Source organism: Hippopotamus amphibius, chromosome 6 (genome assembly GCF_030028045.1).
Source record: "Hippopotamus amphibius kiboko isolate mHipAmp2 chromosome 6, mHipAmp2.hap2, whole genome shotgun sequence".
Lineage (NCBI taxonomy): Eukaryota > Metazoa > Chordata > Mammalia > Artiodactyla > Hippopotamidae > Hippopotamus > Hippopotamus amphibius.
Genome location: NC_080191.1, coordinates 131,472,073 through 131,494,224, shown reverse-complemented (window position 1 = coordinate 131,494,224; position 22,152 = coordinate 131,472,073). Strand labels below are relative to the sequence as shown.

Genomic DNA, 22,152 nt, shown 5'->3' with positions numbered 1-22,152 from the left:
TAAAAGGAAATGACTGTCATTGCAACAGTAGCCAATTGTTGTGACTATGGGAAAGGAAGACCCACAAAATACTCGAAATAGCTCCTTGCAAAAGAAAAGCAAAACAAAATGAAAGACAGAAGTCTTCATTTTAACTAAACACCATACAAAATACGGCCAATTACAGGCTACCTAAAATTGTGGGAGGATTAGTTTTAAAGAGTTCTGACACAAAATCAGCCTTCTAAAGAGATTCTTTGAAAGAGATTTAAATAGATATGTTCTCATGCTTTATGAATATCATCTCCTACTAATAATTAATTCAATCAACTTCACCTCAGACTGCCTATTTGGTTCCCATTAAACAATCAACAATTCCACATCATGAACTCAAGGTTTGCTTCAGAAAGGCTGGGGCAAAAAGTCATTCATATGTTGAGCATCTAATAATTTTTAAATGTTTAAAATTCCTTAAATTTCCTCCCAATTTATCTGCAAACAGCATTAGTTGATTAATGAGCAAGAACAACTGTGCGATGACAAACCACCCACGAGTCAAGGTGTTATCTCTAGCACACAGCAGGGTCCTTGGTCCCCAGAGGGCACGCAATTAAGTCTCAACATCCTTCCTGAGTTCTCCTTAGGGAACTCTGGTAATTAGGAGCTTTTTCCAAAACATCCAATGAAAGGTAAGAAAATAAGCCTAAAACAAACAAACAAAAATTCTAAAGGGAGCATAAAAGCCGAAATTTGCTGCTTCCTTTTTGTACATCACCTGTATGGGAAGGGAGAGTAATATACGAGTGCTTAAAATGGAGTTCTGAGTTGATACCCCACCAGAACATTCTATCCACGTGACCCTGAATAAGTTCTGTTACATCTCTCTCTCTAAATTTATCTCTCTGTTAAATGGAGTTAATGATAGTATTTTCCTCATAAGACTGTTTTGAGGATTAAATGTGTGTTGCACGTGAAGGAGTAACACTGTGGCTGGTAGAGAGTAAATATTCAATAAATATCAACTATTAATATTACCATCAAAAAGGTATTAATATAACCATCAAAAAGGTGGTGGCAGTTATGACTACTCTGAAATCTGAGATCCTTTGTAATACATGCAACAAAACTTAAGAAACAAGAAATTGGTGCTTACTAAATAAATTCCTGCTAAACTGATAAATTATTAGTGTCAATTACGTTCACACAATGGCCTTGTTTTGCCGCTTTCTCAGTAATTAAGATATGCAAAACTTCCCAGCACTAAGTACTGCCTCATGCTAACCAGGGAAAAGAAGAAAAGCTCATTTGTTCTTTATTTGGACACCAGTGCCAGGTTTGAGAGCTTCTATGTACAGTAATGTTGCCATTTTTCCCCTTCTTCTAGAGTTTACCAAGTCCACTAATTTACAGCCATGCTACAATTCTCAACAACCACTTCAATATAAGATTTATATCTTTAATTTCTTTTTCACGTAGCAATAGCAAAGTACATACATCTGATCATCCTTGACTCTAAGACTGAGAGCATCACCCAATTTTCAATTTAAAAACGTATAATCACATTTCACAAACAAGGCTGCCTTGCCATTCCAACCAAAATTGTGAGGTTTATGAGGAAACGTGCAATGATAAATTTGAAAACACTTTCTAGATAGTAACTAAATAGCATCTTTATGAGAACAAGTATCAGGGGATTGATAGAATTTGTCACCAGCAACAATAACAAGAAACATTTAGGAAGCTTCTGTTGTGTGCCAGACATTGTCTAACTCTTTGAGGTAAGTGCCATAAGTATCTCCATTTTGAAGATGAGGAAACAGAGGCACAAGGAAGTAACAGGCAGTCTGATCCTACAGTCCAAGTTCTTACCAACTATTTTACATATGCATGTTGTGGCTTCTATAAATGTTACATCCATCAAATATTGCGTATCTATATTCTAGCAAAATGCTCCAAACACTGAACCAAAATCTCTGCTTTGGATGGTTTTTAACCTTTATGGCCATGGAAGAAATAAACAAACAAAAAGCACACTTTGAAACTTACAATCGAATATGTAAAGACACCAACAAATCACTCCTACCTCAAGTCTGTCTGTCCGCATTAATTTCTGTGCAGCAGCTGCAGCAGCTGCAGGTACAGGGACCCCAGGATTCCCTGTAACCAACATTGGTGCAGTCGGCAAGATCTCTGCTGGAACCAGACTTGGGGAAACAGGTCCCAGGTAGGGATTAAAGGCTGCTGATGCATTGGTGGCTAAGCTTGGTGCAACTGAAAACATTGGCTGGAAAATAAAATACAAAGCAAAATTTAATCGGCAGGTCTTGGTTCAAAGTTGATATCCTACATTATATATCTATCCTCCATCCATACATCTGTGCATCCATCCATAACCCATTCTTCCTTCTCTCCTTCTTTCCCTCCCTCCCTCTCTCCATTTAATTGTATGTTTATTTACAATCATTTAGGATAAGAATGTTTCTTAAAATGAGCATTCATCAAATTAATGTTTTTCTAATATATAATGGGCAATTTATCTATTAAATTTTCCACTGGGATTTTGAAGCTTGGGGGTCTACAATACTTGCAATTTCTTTTTGAAAAACAGTTCAACCATTCAATACAGAAACTTCTTGTGGTTACCTAATCTCCATGTTTGTCCTGATTTAATCCTAGAAACTTGTCTAAGAAATACATTTCATAACTGCTATGTCAGATGTACTTGAAAGACCTGTTTACAACTGTTAATAGGCTGCAAGTGTCCTATTATCTAGAATAAATAAAGCAGAACTCCCAGTGGATAACAGAGTTTCACAGTCAATGTAAACTGTGAATAAATCTTATGGGATATGTGAAAGGTGGCGATGACACCATTTCTTTTGCATGCATAAGATAAAGTGTTTGGCATATATATTTGTTGCAGGTTTTCCTGGGGAAATTATAAATGTTCCACCAGTCTATTACACCTTTGTGAGAAACTACTCTGAAATGTGAAGTCTGGAAAAGAACACTTCTAAAGAAATGCTTTATAACTGTTCGAGGAAATACAGATAGTAGATCATTGAATCAAATGCTACAGGATAGATTTTTCTGCCAGAAATGCTTTCATGAATATATGAGATTGGCTTCTATTTGTTGATATGAAAATTTGCATGTCAGTAAATATATCTGTTCTTAAGTGAAATTAAATAATTTACCTGAAATCTACTTGCACAACGTGCTTTTCCAGTTTTCAAAGCATAAGCTAGCATAATTTTCCACATTATTGGTGGTATATGTTCCAACTTTCTAATTCAGTGCACTTTTCATTCTTGATGCTTAACACTGTGCGTAATAAGAATCTTTGTTTCCAAAACACAAAAGCAAATGGACAAAATGGATCCTGTTCTCTAAGGTAATTTTAAACAATTTGTTATATTTACCCTGTAGTAAGGAACAGAATTATAGAAATTTCTTTTAGAAATAAAAGAACATGAGAATGTAGGCAACTCTCCCCTCTGATAGGAATAAGAAGTTAGACGATCCCAGAGTTTATTTAGTATTCGAGAGAGTTCTGGAGTAAGGTTTTATGCAATCAAGATATGTATGTTAGAAAAGCAATTCTTCTGGCTCAAAAGAAATATCTTTAAAAAATAAAACAGATCCTTTATCTGATTTGGCCCTGACTCATCCTGTATTTAGAAGATAAAACGGAATTCCTTTTCCCTTAGCACAGTGGTTCTCAATTACAGGTGATTTCTGTTTCACAGGGGACATTTTGCAACATCTGCAACATCAAGGAGACAATTTTTTGGTTGTCACAGCTGGGGGGTGCTATTGTATCTAATGGGTAGAGACTGCTAAGTGTCCTACAACACACAGAACAGTCCCTCATAACAAAGACTTATCCAGCCCCAAATGTCCATAGTGCTGAGGTTGAAAATCCCTGTTCTAGAGGATACAGCCTTCTCTTGACCTCACAAATTGTTTTAGGACAAAATATTTGCAGCTAGCATATACAGTCTTACTAAGGAGACCATGTAATACAGAATATTTAACACATAATTTGATTCACTCAAGAGAAGAAACAATATACCACAGATGCCACAGATATTTTCAAATTAAAATAATTATGCCTCCCAATGTGTCGGTTTGACTGCCATGGTTAGCCTCCCTGTCAGGTTGATGGCTCTTGATGAAGTAGCCTAAAGTAATACCTCTGGTCTCCAGTTCCATCCCTGTCCAAGGCAGCTACCCACTGACAACAGGAAACTATTGGAGGTTCCAGATATTAACAATCAACAACCTGTCAGAAACTGGGGCCCAGAGCAATCTCACTCCAACAGTTACTTAGTCAAATAGCAGCTGATTTGATGCTGCTCCACTGTCTACTGTCTTCCAAGGCAGCAACAGGACAACAGTTCTCCTGTGTAGTAAATACATGTTGAACCTGGATCTCTATTCAGAAATATTCAGGTTAAACTTACGCAGTTACATACTGTGGGATAAACAGGTGAAATTTCAGCCAGACCAGCACTCTAATTTTTTTTAGATATGTAAGAATTATAACCAATTTAGGATGGAAGACTAAAAGTTCAGAATATGGAGAACAGAAGCTGGCCAATATTAATTCTTGCTATGAATTAATACGTATTTCCAGAGAGGGCACTTTAAATGTGTACTTCAGAAAGTTATTGAGATGCTTATGTCACTTTGCACAATCTACTATAATTATTTAGAAGCAGAGGTCAAATTAACAGACATCTGGAGGGAAGAAAAGCATTCTTATCTTAAGAAAATAAGATTAGTGGCCAATAAAATTCAGCTTTGTTAAATATCACTGAATAAATAAATTTATAATCTGCAATGCATATAATGTAGCAGTTGCACATTACAGATAAAAGTATACTTTTATTATATAAAAATACTGATCTTATTAACTGGCAACAATTTTTCCACTGGACTGTTTATATAGAGTTATCACATGAATTGATTTTCTGACAATTCAGCAGAACAAATTCAGATCTGAAGAACTTTAGGGCATTGTCCCCACGTAAAATCTGCAGCAGCTTTTAAAATTCTAAAACATCAACTATTCAGCAAGCATTATCTCAAATGGCTCCCTCTCCAGATAAGTAGAGTTATTTGCTAAACAGGCAGACAATCAATAATAATAGCTCTATACTTTGAAGCTTGATTCCAAAAGCTGCCCCCCCCCCAAAAAAAAACCAAAAAAACCCCACCAAAGTGCAACATTCCTTCATTTCTTTTGAGTTTTTGTAAATTTGTTATAACCTTTTTTCAAAGAGCACCTTGTTGGAGGTAGGTCACTGCTGGCCCCATCAGAGTGCCCTAATCAGATTAGTGAAGCACTTGAACTGTGGCACCGCTAATTCTCTATTCCAAAAGCCATCCTGCAGAGGATTCAGCAGAATCGCAAGGATGGATATTAACTCAATGGTATTATCAAGCAGCATCCTATCTTCTCCGAAGCATCCACAGGGTAATGTATAACTATGTAATTGGTGTATTTGATACTGACTATATCCTTGTAATAATGATTTACAGATATCTTTGTTCGCGGAAGGCATAAGGAAGGTTGGTTTATGATTGCCTTTTTGCCGGTGAACACCCTCCGCAAAGAAAAACAAATTGCAACCTTTCTAATGCGGGTGCATTTATGGGCTCATCATTTGTTTGTTTTAAATGAGACATTCGATTCCATTAAGGTAATCAGGCTTTATTATGAATGAAAATGTTATTCAATTTCACATGTATGACCCTAGTTAAATGTGTGCAAACATGATCATTACAATAATTGTATTTATTGTGTGCCAGGCATTGTGCTCAGTGCTTTACCTATGTTATTATATTTAATCCCTGTAAGAGTAGAGATAAACTCCTTGGAGCAAACAAAAGCAAAAACTCCATTGCTTTTGTTTCGAGGAGGAGGGGATACACGTTTAGTTCACTGCTAAATCCTCAGAACCGAGAATGATGCCTGGTACACAGCAGACCCTCAATATACATTCACTGAATAAGTGTTTGAGGGAATGAATACATGAAAGTGTGAATAAATCACAGTCTTGTCAGGAGGATAGTATGAGTTTCATTTTGCAGATAAGGGAAAGGGCTCACAGAGATTCTGTGCCCATGGTCACAAATGAGTGCATGGCAGACCTAGAATTTGGATACCAGTGTGTTTGGCTCCAGGTGGTTCTAAAACCAGTGGTTCTCAATGCTGGCTATCCAACAAAATCACCTGGACAACTTGAAGCCTGGAACACCCTGGCGCTCTCTACTCCTCAGAATCTCTAGGCAGCAGTATTTTTTTAAGCTCCTGGGGAAATCTGATCCCATACACTTGTGTGGTCTTCTACTATTTAAATACATATATAGGTCCAGCTTTCAGATTCTAGGTGAGGTCTCTAAAAACACGTTTCCTTATAGCTCCTACTTTTGAACCTGGTCTTCCCTCCACACTGAAGGCTGCTCCTGTCCAGCCCAACTATTTAACTCCTAATCGGGCTTCAAGCATCAGGACTCTTTCTCGAAGTTTGCCCTGATCCACCCACACCTCCAACTATGAAGGGGCTTTTCCTACCCTCTGTTCCTATGTAACTCTTCATCACTGGAATTCAGCACTGGACACCAGGTGTGTTTACTTAACCATATCTTCTACTTGGGCTCTCAGGGTGAGTCTCGTGCACTGTGCTTTGTCCATTTTGTACATCCTGCATATGGCATCTCTACCGGTCCCCTACAAACATTTGCTTAACAAATATATTTATGGATTTGCTATTTTTCTCTGCCACAGAAACTAGAAAACACATGAAATATGTATAATTTTCTATTATACATATTTGAACATTAAAAAAGATTTAGTGTTATTTCTTCCCTATCTCAAATTTTAATCATTAATTTCTTCAGTATGCTTGTTTAAAATTTATTTTATTTCTGATTGTCACTTTTTAAATTTTGAACTAAGTTTCATTAACATACTGTTACCACGCTGTAATCTTACAAATATCACAGGGATTCTAATTTATTTTAAAACACTGTGGGAAACAGTGTTTTGCACACAATGCGATTTTTAATAAAATGGAAGGAGTATATAAAATAAATAATATATACTCAGTACCTGCTGGGCTTTACAGAACACAAATTTTAAGTCGAATTTTTCTAGATTTTACCTCTGTGTGGGGGGCGGGGAGGGGTATCTGTGAAGGCTGAACTCGTGAGCAGGGAAACATTAAGCTTTTTAAAAACATTAACAGCACACCATCAAGGTGTATAGAACCAGGTTTCTAGGTAGGCACAACACTGTACAAGAGCCATAAACAGTCTGTAAACAATTATGTTGAATATAAACATAAACGTAGAGCCAAAAGCTAACAGGAATTATCAACAAATTTACATTACAGTGTCTTTTTTTCTAAGAAAGTAGCACATGACTGGAATAAAATGAGAAATACTATTTTAAACTCTGCTTCTATGCTGCCTTGCTAACTGGGCAAATCAAATGACCATTTACTTTATTCTTAATTTCACATTATCCTTCAAGTGAGTTTTACTGAAGTAATAAACATTTAAATAAAAAAGACTTACTTCCAGCCCTCCAAGCAGAAAGGTATCAACACACACAGCCTGGTGCCTGGGATTCAGAGCCCATTCTCAAGCTGCTTGAGGAAGCAGAGGCCCCTTAACAAAGACAGGCAGCAAGACGGGCATGGTGGGTGACTGAGCTGGAAACATCTTACCAGAAATACGTGGGGATAAAGCGGCCTTATCTCAACTACTGGTTGGATAAACTGGGAAGTAAAGCACTAAAAAACAATGTAAGAATTCTAGGTGTTCCTGGAAGTGTGACAAATGATGACTTCAAAGCTTTCAGCAACCAACTGCCAAAAGATGCTTGCACACGAAGTGACAGCTAAGGCAAGGGGACAGGAGCAGCAAGGGAGCTCCTAAGACTTTAACTAAATCCAGTAACTGAATTTCTCTATCCCTAGGCTACTTCAAATTCATGAAATGTGTGGGGAATTCGACTTGAGTTGTGTACCTCAATGTGGCTAGCGTGCGTACCTTCAGGGCAGCTGCCAAGGGAAATTATGAATGGCCAAGGCCAACCTTTGGGCACGCAGGGAAAGGCACAGGAGGGCACTGCTAGGTGACCTCCAGAGCTCAGATATAGTTCTTCAAAACACTGCTTATGCAGACCTCTTCAAGGGCAATGCTGAGAACCTGGAATCAACAGGATCTTTGAAAAACCTCTCTCTGGGATGGACCAAAGAAATATATGAGATGCCTCCAAGTTGTGAGCCCCTAGGTACAGCCTATCTTTGGTTCTTTAGTAATTTCCTGATACCTCTGCATCAGATAGTACACTGCAAAATAATAGTATACTTTTTTTAGTACTATCTAGAAAAAGAATCCAAAAATTTTATTTTTTTAATTTGGATAATTAAATACTGTAGGTCCTCTATCTACCTTCAAAGATTATACAATAGAGGGGACAATGTTCTTTTTGCATTTTTATTAGTGGTTTAGAAATGATGATAGAACTAGTACCAATTATTTGATAATTTACTATGCTAAATTTTAGGAAGCAGACACATAAATTCAATTACTTATTTCCAACTACTTATTTTCTTATCTTATGAAATGGGAATAATTATAAGACTGGTAGGACCTTGCAAATAATAGACAAACTTTTCACTATATGCTGAAGAAGGTTCAGGGATTTTAAATGCATCCACCAAAGACCCAGAGCTGGTTGGTGGCATGTCTGCATTTAGTGTTTCTAAAGCATGGACGCCAGAACCTGAACGGCCTCGGTGAAAATCCTGGCCCTGATACTCACTAGTTATGTAACCTGGGCAAACACTTAATCTCTGAACCTCTGAGTCTTCGTCTCTAAAGCTGGATAATATTCCTTACTTTAGAGTATGGTTGTGAGAATTTATGATACAAAAAGTGCTGAGTGCCTTAAATGCCCTCGGACTACTGTAATTACCCCCCAAATGTTATGTTCTCTTTCTGACTCTTGGCTTGGTACATTTCATTACAACATAATCAAGTCCATGAAAACAAGAAACTCTATAAATCTCTGCATCTCCCAGATCAGCCCAGTGTCATGTTCTGGAAATTTTAAATTGATAGACCTGGTCCCTCAAAATTTATGTGAAAATGAAAACCCGAACTGGGTGGCACGATAGCTATTTCCTGGTCCCCACAGGAACCTCATGAACCCTGGATGCCTCTGCTGATAGTCTACTAAAGTGTATCCACCAGTACTCCCCACTCCATGCTGCAGCCTCCAGAACTGGGCTCGTGCTCTGGTTCTGGTTATATTCCTTCGGATGCTACGGCAGGTAAACTACCATGAACCTCTGCTTCTTCTTTTTTTTTTTTTTAAAGAACATTTATTGACCTCTGCTTGTTCTTATGTTCAGGAATCTCCTTCCTTACTTCATTCTTTCATGTATCAAGCAGTTGTTTTTTTTTAATCTCTGCTACATGCCAGGCATAATACTAGATGCTTCTGAATTTGATTAGACTCTGCTAGCCTCTTCCCCGCTTCATGTTTTCTCCAGATATGGTTTGGGGGGCCAAACTGGTTGGCCCTAAACAACTAACGTGCAATACCCACTTGACTAAAAGCCCTGTCACTGCTCAGATATTCCTGATACTGTTGATGTTGTGAATCTGCTCACAGTGTATCTTCTTTGCTATCACCACTACCTGGGTTGGATCCAAGTTTACACCCTGTCTTTAAATACCACCATCTATTCTAGTGGCCATCCTCTTTAGAGTGGCAACCCTTTTCCGTATTAGTCATCTGGCTGCTTTCAGCCCTGTTATAATCCCTGCCTGCAGGCCCAGCACTAAAGTTCCAGCAAGCAGCGGGTCATGACCATCTCATTTATTTCTGGATCTCCATATCATGGTCCTCATCAAAACAGGGCTGACTACAAAAAGGATCGAAGGGTCTCAGGTGGGGTTCTGAAGGCAAATTTCCTGGATTAAAGCCTTCTCTACAGTCATTAAAACCCGAAATGCTTAAAAATTGAATAATTAAAATGACTTCTATACTCATTACAAAAACGTCACTCTGAATGGAGTCTATTTTTAGACCATGATCTCAGGATGCCTTTAGCAGAAGGGTAATTCCACATTCAAATCTAGTCATATCAGGGAAAATTAACATAAAGCCTGAATGGGCTCACAACTAATTAAAAACAAATGCTATGTCTAAGCAGAGAATTTTCCAACAAAAACACCAGAAAATGAGGTAATTTTTCTGATGGTTTCAGAAATCTGTAATTTAGTGATGTTTTTAAACAACACATATTTGTTACTAGCATTTCAAAGACATGTGCATAGATGGTGTTAAGAGTTTGTCCCAGGATTACACATATGATGACCCTGAAACAGCCTTGATAGTAAAACTCAAGGACTAACTCAGGAGATGGGCCCAGACTTCACAGTGAGGAACTCACTGCCGTGAGCTGTTCTCTGCTGTCTGACCTCAGAGGTGCTCCCGGTCATCCAGAGAGTACAGCCTGCCCGCAAGCACACTTTAAATGGTTAAGTGGAACAAAGTAGCTCACATCAAGGAGAGCTATTATATTAACTAAAGCAGTAGCCACCCCAAGGATTTATCAGATCTTTGAAACCATATGTGAGAGTCAAGTGTAAAAGAGAACTCTTATCCTATATTTTATGCCAGAGAGAATGATTAAACTTTTTTTTTAACCAAATGGAAATCTTCATGCTATCCCAACACAGACATATGAAATTAACAGATGTCACAGAAACAAATTTAAGATATCATATTTTTAACTGAGTCCCCAATAATGGAAAAAAATATATCAAGTTAAAACAGACAGAATTATAATATTCTCTCACCTCAACTGTATAGTATTGATAATTGGTATCACTGCCGATTGGATTTGGAGATCCCTCCCACCTCGAAATGCAATCCCCCCCTCTTTTTTGGAATGATTGGTTCATTAAGTTCTAAGAGAGAATAATAATTATATTGAGTTCAGGTGTTAAAATGTATTAGGAAAAAAATTAGTTAGCACACATGCTACAGTTAGCATATCAGAAAAAAGTGGGTCTTCATGTTTCCATGACCCCATAATATTGCATATAAGTCAGTGACCGGAATATTCTGATCACTGCAAATTTCAACATGCATTTAAATACAGAATTACTATGTCACAATTAACATCAGAACATCTTTTGTAACCTAAAATTAGTTATGATATTAATCTTGTACATTTCTGTGGATAAATGTGAGTAAAGTTTATTAAAGTCATTTGTCACATACACCCTCCCCCCAATCCAAATAAACAAACAAATAAATATGCTCAGAATCAAAGGTTATCAACATATACTACTCAGTAAACATTCATTCCATATGACCACCTATAGTTTACAAAATTTCACTCTTTTCTTAAGAGCCCATGGAGTTTCTGCCTCTCCTCATTAGTTCTCCTTTGATGAGACTTCCAGGTCCGTGATATGGGTTCACCACTGCCAGATGTTTCCTAGCATTTGTAACTACGAAATATTTCAATTTAAATTTCAAAGAATAATGAACGTTCCTTTTCAAGAAAGAGAACTATATAGGTTCTCTTTAAGGAGGGAGGAAAGGGAGACATTTTCTCAAAATTAAAGAGTGATATATACCAATTTTTTAAATGGCTATTATTGTTAAAGGTCTGAAAATGCACCTTGATTATACTGATGAGTTTAACGACCATTTTATAAAAGACCACTTAACATCTGCAAGTCACAGGATTTAATTTGAAGGGAATTTTGAGGGATAAACATGCTATCATGTAAATTTCCACATGATTTAGCCAGAAGATGAGTAACTTCATGGTGTGAAAATTGTTTCCAGGGTTTGACTGATAGTTTTGCTAGAGAAATGCTAGGCAACTGATACTGTTTACCTGTGTTCACTTGATCTAGTGCAATCATCACTTTAACACTGAAACTGAGCACTCTGAATGACAAACTTAAGGAATGAGAACTGAGAACACACTTACCACGGGTTGTAATGGGGCACCGGGCATCATGGCATTGGCTAGTTGCATTTGCTGGGCCAACATGGCCATGTTCTTCTGCTGAATCAAGTTATTGCGCCCATTTATCTCCAATTGCGTTTTTAAGTGTGGGGGTGGATGAAGATATTTGCAGTTCTCCCTGGAGCAACGACCCTAAGAGACAAAAGCAGAAAACATCACCTTAAAAAAATAAAATTCACAAATCGTAAAAAAATCATAATAATGCAAATCTATCACTTGAATCTACCATGGGTCTTTCACACAATGAAAAAAGTCCAAATCACTTTATAATACATTTCGAGTAAGTAATGAATTCACTCAAGTGTATTATCAAAATGAGGTATTAAGACATCTGAAAAAGTTTAAAGCTTAAAGAAGTTCCTGTATTTTAATACTAGCACTAATATTTCTAGATCCAAGTTTAAAAATCTACAAATTGCCAGGGTCCTATTAAAACACAGAATATCAAATAAAATATTAAGCTTCTTCCATAACATCTTCTGGTTAACTTTAATTAACCCAAAAGAATCATGAAATTTTACCCTCTATTTTTACTTGTACTGAGTCACGAGGAAATGAACTTAGAGGACTCAAGGCACACTGTATCTTCAGTAAAACACCTTTACATGTATCTCATAAGAAGTAACATTAAAATTACTACTAAGCTTTATAAGCCAATATATTAAGAAATGTACAGATGAAAAGGAGAAAAATTCCACACATTCCCCACTGTATACAGAGATTAGTAAGTATAATGAAATATTGGTGAAAAATGTAGCCCTTAATCTTTCAGCAATAAGTCTAGTCTCCATCACCCAAGAATTATAAAATAATTAAAAAAGACATATTTACCCTCCAAAACACTTACAGTGTAAAATGGAGAAACAAAATAAGTTACTGTAAAACAAGAAATGTTAATAAACCTTTCTTTTGCGGTGGTTCTTCTCATCAAAAATATATGTTAAAGTCTGTATTATGCAATATTGTCAGGGATTGACCCATATTATTTCAAAATAGTATTATCAAGTCACACTGATAGTAACTTATCTCATCAATTACTACCTTGACAGCTTCTTTCACCAATAAATCTAATTAGTACTGTTTGCGAGGGTAAAAGAAAGATGTAATCAAAGCCATCAACCACTTTCTTGAGGTTTCTTTGATTTTTCTAAGAAAAAAATTCATTCACCATAATTTGACCTTGTACTGTAAATTGACTCAGAAAACTGATGTTTATGTTTGCGAGAAAATCTGTCACAATTCTAATTTGAATGATCTATTTCTGGCTTGTTTTGATTAAGGTTTTTAGGAATAAGTTTATACACAGGCTAATATCATAGGCAACTGCCTGATATTTTAACAAGCTTTATGCAATACAGCATTACTAATCATATTAGTCAAGTCAGGAGGCAGTAGAGGACAGTGGTCGACAGCAGGGACCTTACAGATCTCAGGACCTGGGGTAGAGGCCTAGCTTTCTCACTCATCGGCTGCATGAATTGCATAAAACACTAACTTTTTAAAGCCTCAGGCTTTTCATTCATTTTCAAATTGCTATGTAACCTACACCATAAGTTTATTTTGAAGATGAAAGAAGATAATGTCTGTGTCACACCCTTGGCACTGCATGGCACTTTCCGAGGAGCAAGGGGAAGCGCAGAAGCTGCTATTACCACCACCCCCAGCACATTTCAAATTGTTTACACAATAACAGAAAAACAAAACACTGGCATGATGGTAATTTTTATAATACCTATTAGTTATAGCTATTGATAAATTCACAAGTAACATTTATATATCTATGACTTATTCCACAGGAAATCACCATGTTTGACATGTGTTGAGATCATGAGTGTGTTATTCGCTTAAAAGCATCTGGATGCAAAACAACTTTCACAAAAACAACACTTCGAGTCACAAGATAAACCACAGTGAATGACTGGCCAACATAAATAAACTCAAGGATGACACATGGTCTGATTTCAGGAATATCCAGTTGGAGTCTTTAGAGAAAACTTGCTTTTTCGGTACAAAGAACAATTTGGCTCTAAGAGTTATTCTGATTCTCTATATCACCACATTACATTTCTTACTAAGATTGAATTTATTTAAGTGCAGAAAAGCAGGGTCATAGCCACTCTGAGGATTCAGTTACTGTCAATTGACTCAGATCAGTTTCTATAGTTCCACAAATAGCACAGAGACAGCCCTGGGCCCTGAACCCGGCCTTGTCAACACTAACACTTGTCTTCCTAGCACTTCATTCTAGTGCCTCCCTTGAACAGAAACCACCAGGCCCTCCCACCTATGAATGCAGCCTGGATTGAAATAATGAAGGAGAGAAACCACGTGCAAACCACCATATATTCCATATCAGTGCATCTCAAAACTTTTAATAGAAACTCAGACCTCTGGTTTTCGTTTTGTCCTTGCTACATCTACTCAGGAAAAATGCCATTCTACTACATTTCTAACACAGGGTAGCTTTCCATGCTCAGCTTGATTTGACTGCATTGGAGCCTCACTTAGCTATGTTCCTAAGAATCAGCTGAGGGCATTTTGTGGAAAAGTATACAGACTACCCAAGCCTCTTCCACGGAGTTTGTGGCAATAGCTCTGGGGACCCAGAGATCTACATTTTAACAGTATTCCAGCCTATTATGATACAGCAGAAAACACTACAAAACACAATTCTGCAAAGTCACGTGAATTTTTCATTGACCTGTATGGAAAAAAATAACAGAGTAGCCTCTGCTATTGATATTAGATAAACTTAGCTTCTTAGGAAGGTCAAAACTTGTTTAATGCTGACTGTGCTGCTGAATAATTGTGGTTTGACAAATAAAAAGGTCCAAAGTAAGTGAGAATAAACATCCTCTTCTAGAAAACTGCCTAAGCCCCAAGGAAAACCACCAGCAGCAACCCTTCTATTGAGAGTTCAGGTAAATATGACATTGGTACTGCTCCAGGTTTATCCATCTCTGAGTTCCCAGCAATGTACCTCAATATCCATTTGCAGAATGAATGAATGAATATTTCTTACTAAATGCTTAAAGATGAATTCTACTGTAACTCCATTCTGGGGACAATGAAGATAATAGAATAAAAACTAGATCTAATACCAAATTTTGACTCTGAGCTGTACTAACCTAATGATGCTTTTATTCAGAGGCCAGCAATTTGAATGCACAATAAATAAAGCTTGCCACAATAAAAGGAGAAAAGGTAACAGGAGGCCTGCAAGTTTCACTATGGAGGAAAGAAGATTTGTGTAGGGATTCAAGGTATTTGGCATCCTAAAATCTATACAGTGACAACACATTCTAAAAATCTAAAAACAAATTCAATCAGTATCTTGTACTTACATATGCAGATTTTTGTATAGGAGCTACTACTCTAAATCATCAGAGCTTTCACCCCAAGATACAATAAATTGGGTTGCTACGATTACTGCAAAAATACAAAAAAGTTTCTATTCAATTTTGACTGCTACATGTCGTTCCCCTTATTGCCATATAATTGTACCTTTGATCAAACATAGTTTGGTTCAAACAGCAGCTTTGTTACTTACTTGCCATGTGACCTTGTAGAAGTTAGTTAAGTTCTCTGAGTGGCGGTAACTTTTCTGTAAATAGTAACAATACTACTGATCTCACTGGTGATGTATGAGGATTGAGCAAGATAGTAGGCCAACCTCATACATGGCTCCTGGTATAATAGGCTGTCAATAAATATTAATCATTTTTCTCTCTTTCCTTAAGTTCTCAAGCTAATAACAAGCAGCAGTTGCTTAACCTAGCACCCTAGCTGTTAAAAGTACTAAAAATAGTACAAGTAGCAAAACTCAGTGACAGTGCATGTCAATCATCATAATATAAGCTTTCCTCTTAATCATCATTCTGTGTTTGCCACATCCACTAAGGAAAAATGCCATTCTAATACATTTCTCACAATGTTATGTTTCTGTGGTTTACTTCTGTCGATTGCACTGAAATCTTATTTTCAGTGAGCTGGTTAGCTGACTAGCAGAAGATGCTACACAGCCTATACCATAAATACCTTAGACTCCATTCAAAGAGGCTTTTCATAAGTTAATACAACACAGATTCCCAAGATATCATTGTAATGCATATACTGTATATTTTAAAGAAATGGAGAAAGTTCAATAAAATATTGATCCAGAGTGAGTCCACTTTTCTCTAATAATTTTCCTAACATCTTTAAATAAAAGTAACCTGTTCAAAAAAAGGAAAATATTTCCCCTTGTCGTCTTAAAAGCCTGTATGAGACCAATAATGATCATCAGAGATCATTTGAGGCCAATGGAGAGATCAAGTCATCAAGTCATCAAATCCTCAATTTCTGAGGTAACAAACTGTTAAACTGTGAATTGAAGGGTTTCCTCATTAGCCTTTGAAATCGACACAAACTGTATGATTCTAACAAGGGAAGATATACATTTAGATTAACTGTTTGAGCCTCAAAATAAATGCGTGGTTAACTTTTAAACATTATAGTCTAATGAAGTATACGTTTAAATAATTACGTAGTATGACCATATATAATACATATCTAAAAATGATATGTATGTGATATATTCAGTGAGGTATAAATTGTAAATAAAGATAAAACTGAATGAAACTAGAGATGGTAATTTAGCGATATAAGAAAACTATCTCATCTATTTTTAATATTTATTTAAGAACTAGCTAACAATAAAAAAGAAAACATCTTATTTAGAAGCTAGCCAAACTTAATAAAACAAAAAAATTCAAAATTATATTTGAAAGCTGGAAAAACTAATTTCCTGTCTTTAATTACACTTCCACCTAAAATAAAAGGAATACAGTGACTTATGAGGTTGGAATGTAAAAAGACATCTTATTAAGTTGCCAAATGGTAACTATGTGGTACGATTAAAATTACTGAGTCATATTCGGGTAGACTCTGAAAAGAAAGGGGCAATGAAAAAATTATAAGGGTACCAGCTAATACTCATAAGTCTTTTCCAACTGGTTTTCTGGTAGACTATTCAAACTGCAACCATTTTTCATTGTTAAAACATATTTCCTTTGGAACAGCTGAGATATGCAAATGTTTTGAAGCACTTTCTGGAGATAGTCATTGCTCAGATATTAACCAGCAACTCTGGCAAAGGAATTGTTACTTGTTTGGGTTGGTTTTTGGTTTTTTTCCAGCTAAGATAATACAACTATCTCAGAAAAATTTTGCCAAAGGGGGGAAAAAACTTTGCAGTCAAGAAATATTGTTTCATGTTTTTCCAAAATGATGCTTTTTGTGATTCTGCTATGCTTTTTAATTATCAATTCTAATGCGAGGGTTCCACTCCATGTATAATACTTATTTTAAAATTATAAGTATCTAGTGGTATGAAATGTATGGCAGTTTAAAAGGTGATTAACTTTAAGAAAAAAATTATACTTTTTACAGACACAAATAGGCACACCATGCATATATGCTCAAATGTTTTGTTTTCAGTTAGGTGAATGAATATGTTTAATTAGCTCTAGGAATTACATTTTATTGGCTTTTGCAAATATTGAGAATAAATTAATTGCATCTAACACACAGGATTATTGTAGCTCTTAAATGTATATCTCCTTATGAGTCACTTGTTTCCATGAAGGACTTGTGTCAGCTTAAAGAACACATGCATCCTAAAAAGAAGTTCAAGGTTTCTCAACCTCAGCACTATTGACATTTGGGGCCAGATTAGTCTTTGGTGTGAGGGCCATTCTTGCCATTGTAGGGTATTCAGCAGCATGCCTGGCCTACTGGATGCCTATAGAACTCCTGCCCTCCGTTATGACCATCAGAATTATCTCCAGACACTGCCAAAACATCCCTGGGGGTCAGGGGAGGCAAAACCATCTCCAGCTGAGAGCTCACCACTGCTTTATATGTAATGGAATTTAATGAAGGCCATATTAGTCTGCTAAGGCTGCCATAACAAAATACCATAGACTGGGTGGTTTAAACAACACAACGTATTTTCTCACAGTTTTGGAAGCTAGAAGTCCAAGATTAAAGTTCTGGACAATTTGGTTTCCAGTAAGAGCTCTCCTCCTGGCTTGCAGACAGTCACCTTATTATTTCCTCATGTAGCCCTTCCTTGGTGGATATACCCTGACAGAGAGCAGACTTGCTGGTATCTCTTATAAACACACTAATCCTATCAGATCAGGGCCCCATACTTAGGACCTTAGCCTTAACTACTTTAACCTTAATTATTTCCTTAGAGGTCCCATCTCCAAATACAGCCACACTGGAGACAGGGCATATGAGTTTTAGGGGGACACAGACATTCTGTTAGTAAAAGGGTCACACATAATTTAAAACCTGCTAACCTAAAGTTATCTGTAAGTAGCTTTAAATATTTTCATTCTTACATTTAAATGGTAGGATCCTTTATTCTGGGAATTTCCTCAGACATAAGATAACGGACTTCTACTATAAAATCTGACTCTAAAGGAGTGGGTGGTTGACCAGTTATTCCCTCTAATTTTGCCAAATTCTATTTGCTGCAGCTTCTAAAAACTATCAAAGTATGAATAAGTGAGTTTCAATATTTGTTTGTTTTGGTTTTAAATGAAATTGTTTGATTTAAAATAAAAACAAATAATAACTGTGGTATATCAAAGACTAAATAATTAAATTCCAAAATCATATCAATAGCGCCATTCACCTGTTAACTAGAATAGTGAAGATGCTGATGTTTTTTAAGGGCAAGCAACATTTTCTTGATATTATTCCCCTACATAAAGTCTTTTCATGAAAACTAAAAGTTAGACATGTAACCTCTTCTTTGAAAAAGAAGCTACTGAGAAAGATAAGAAGCCAGAGAACCCAGAGAAAGAAAGATTTCTGACTGCCAACTGGAATTCTGGTGGACCCACTGCATGGCGTTGTTTTTAATCATATGCAAATGTACACGTGTACATATGTAATGATGCACATACACACACATATTCACCCCAACTGTGTACCTATTTCTAAGAGCAGCCTATGTACTGCAAACTCAGACTTTGCTTTTGTTGCAAATTTAAGAAACAAGATACATGACTAACATTTGAATTTCATGTTTTATTTCAAAAAACACACGCGGACTTTTAGGAACCTATAGAATAAAACCTAAATGGACGCTGTACTATCATTTAGTAAAAATTCCTCAAGTAGTCAAAACAGGTATCTTCATTTGTTTTTTCTTAGAAAGTCTCCAGGGGGATTTCACTGATTTGACATATTGTTTGTTTATTTTGTTTTGTCTCACAAACAGTATTCTATACTATATTTCAAATGAGTTGACATTTGAACAATGCAGGGGGCCAGCGTGGGGGGTTGGCTGTTAGGGACACCAATGCCCATGCGGTTGAAAATCCGAATATGATCTACAGTCAGCCCTCCTTATGGGCGGTTCCACATCTGTAGATTCAAGCAACCTCGGATAGTGTGGTATTGTTGCAGTAATTGTTGAAAAAATCCGCATAGAAGTGGACCCGCACAGTTCAAACCCAGGTTGTTCAAGGGTCAACTGTAGTATATGCATTGTTCGTAAGTCAAAACTGTCTATTTACTATATTTAAATACTATGGTATACTACAGAGTAAATAGATAGTATTGACATATTAGGATTTTTTCTATTCATTTTTTAATTCTCAAATATTATGACCCTTTAAGCCAGATTATAAATGCACCCTTGTACATATTTCAGAGCTTTACCATCTCAATAGGCAAGAAAATATTCTTTAAAACAAACAATTTCTGCTTTAATTTCCTTGCTGGATTTTTAGGTAACACCAGGAACAAATGCTTTTCCTCATAGAACATGGAGAAAGGAGTCCTTTCTCCACTTATTTTGCTGGGCAATTAATTTCTAGTCTCCTAAACTTAACAGGAAGCAAATACAGCAACAATAATCAATATTTAAAGCTTAATCTTCTAGGTGTAAATTGCTATTTCTTCATCCAATCAAAATAAGGACAAATGCTTGGAACTCAGGCCAACATGAGAGCTAGGAGAATTTTCTCCTACCAGTAAGAGAAAAAAAAAGCAGAAATTTATAAATGTTATGTTCACTGAAATAGTCCCAATTTCTTTTTTTTTTTTTGGCACACGGGCTCAGTTGCTCCGTGGCATGTGGGATCTTCCTGGAGCTGGGATCGAACCCGTGACCTCTGCATTGTCAGGCAGATTCTTAACCACTGCGCCACCTAGGAAGCCCCCAATTTCTTTATATTATTTTACTACAAAGGGTTTTCAAATCAAAAAATTTTGATTTTTTTTTTTTTTTTCCTTTTCCTGATTCCATAAAAACTTCACCTTCACATATAAACCGTGGCTTAACAGCTACTGAGACGGCCAGGGAAAGAAAGAAAGTACAAACACACACATGCATACATACACACAATCTATTGAGTTTAAATTTGTAATTTTACCATGGTCTGAAAGGATATAAAAGAATGTAACAGACACTATTTCATGGGCATTAAACGTTTTCTCATCCAAGTCTAATCTGATTTTAGGGAAGCGATCTTAGGTTAGACTTTTCCAGCTATTTAAAGAGGCCTCTCCAGTATTCAAATGTTCTAGGCACAATTTTATAGAACATTCCTAAGTTTGATGACGATGATCCTTGGACATGAAAACCATCAGTGACATTTACAAGACCCCAAAATATCCTCCACGCTGACGCAATATCAACAGACTCTAACTCAAACATAGGGATACTATGACATTTTCTCCCAGTGAACTTAGGAACTTTAATTGCACAACTCCCATTAATCATCTTGAAAATGGCACAACTGAAATTCTACACATCTAGATAAGTATTACGTAATGCATGAGAGTCGGGTTAGCTTCTGCTGAGGAGGTGGAGAAAGGGAAAAAGGCAACAAACCACACACACATTCTTGTTACAAAAATACGACTCCTTGCTCCAACAGCTTTTGTCTGTGAGAGATCAGATATACATACAACTGTGACAGCAACAGTTATATCAGTGCGCGATTTTAGCTGGTAGTCATCTGAAGAAATCTTAGCCTCCTCAGAGAGGGCCCGCAAGGATCTTATATTTAGAGCTGCTTTTGATGGGATGCTGTAAGAAGAAACAGTCTCACTTTTTCCTTCTACTCCTGGCCTCCTCTAGGCCACAGAATCCTACAGAAGTGTGTAGCCATCTATGAAGTGCTATAAAGGGCTGAGCTGGCACCTATCATCTGCCACTATTCCACAGTCTTCCTGGGCTCCAAAGATGGGCCTGGCCAGCATGTCTAAGCCGAACCAGAGTCTCCATGACCTTGTGAAAGCCCAGTGACATTTGGTAGGTGCCAGTATCATTAAACAGTCCAACATTTGTTGGCTGCTTTTTTATAGCATCATAAAATTGGAAATGCCAGATCACTATGTTTCTATTATTTTTTCAACTGCTTCATTATTTTTTTGGTACAGCAACTGTCAGACTTGTAAACTGTTTGTAGCAGAAACACTCCTGAAGTTTTATGGCATCCAAATCAGACACTCTTCAATCTTGGCTAATAATTAAAAGCCCTAACATTTACATAATAAAATTCAGAGCTCTATTTGTAGTGCATGCCTTCCAATTGAGAAATACAAAATGTTTTACAAATAGTACCCAATTCATCATCGTACCATTATTAGGTGGATTACAGCATGACTATCTCTATTATATTTCTAGGGTTTTCCTGAGGGTTAAAAGGAGGTAAACTTCTTAAGCGAAATGTGCATACTTTTTTCTTTAACAATTTCTTGGAAAACTTGTTTAAGCAGTTCTTTACGGCACTATTTTAGCTCCTAGTGCATTAATAAAAGCAAAAGCTCTCCATCTTTACCTCTCCAGAGGGGAGGAAAAGGGGTCCTTGCCCAAGGACACGTAACTGAACCGACAGTCTACGAACTTGGTGCTCTTCACCATTACGCTAGCGGTATGTACTCATACCAATGATCACGTGATCATTTTTACATGTGCCTGCTTTTCTAATCATTGCTCACACTAAACACAGTTGACTTAACCAGCATAGGTCAGAACCAAAGGGATGCTTCAACCCCCCTTGAGTTCTGCAAAGGAAAACATGTT

At 36.7% G+C, this 22,152-nt stretch overlaps 1 protein-coding gene across 19 annotated transcripts in view; it reads right to left on the bottom strand.

The window, feature by feature from the left end:
• MBNL1 (muscleblind like splicing regulator 1) overlaps positions 1–22,152 on the bottom strand; it is a 174,548-nt gene that overhangs the window by 27,921 nt on the left and 124,475 nt on the right. For 14 of the 19 annotated variants that reach the window (XR_009054285.1, XM_057738636.1, XM_057738641.1 and 11 more), the window contains 3 exons: positions 12,021–12,191; positions 10,870–10,980; positions 2,063–2,263 (listed from right to left, as the gene is read on the bottom strand). Coding sequence is in view for 18 of the 19 variants with exons in the window: in XM_057738636.1 (XP_057594619.1) it covers positions 2,063–2,263; positions 10,870–10,980; positions 12,021–12,191 (483 nt within the window). In the remaining variant the exon portion in view is untranslated. The remainder of the gene's footprint in view (positions 1–2,062; positions 2,264–10,869; positions 10,981–12,020; positions 12,192–22,152) is intronic. The other 5 variants (XM_057738630.1, XM_057738632.1, XM_057738640.1 and 2 more) reach the window with 1 other exon arrangement.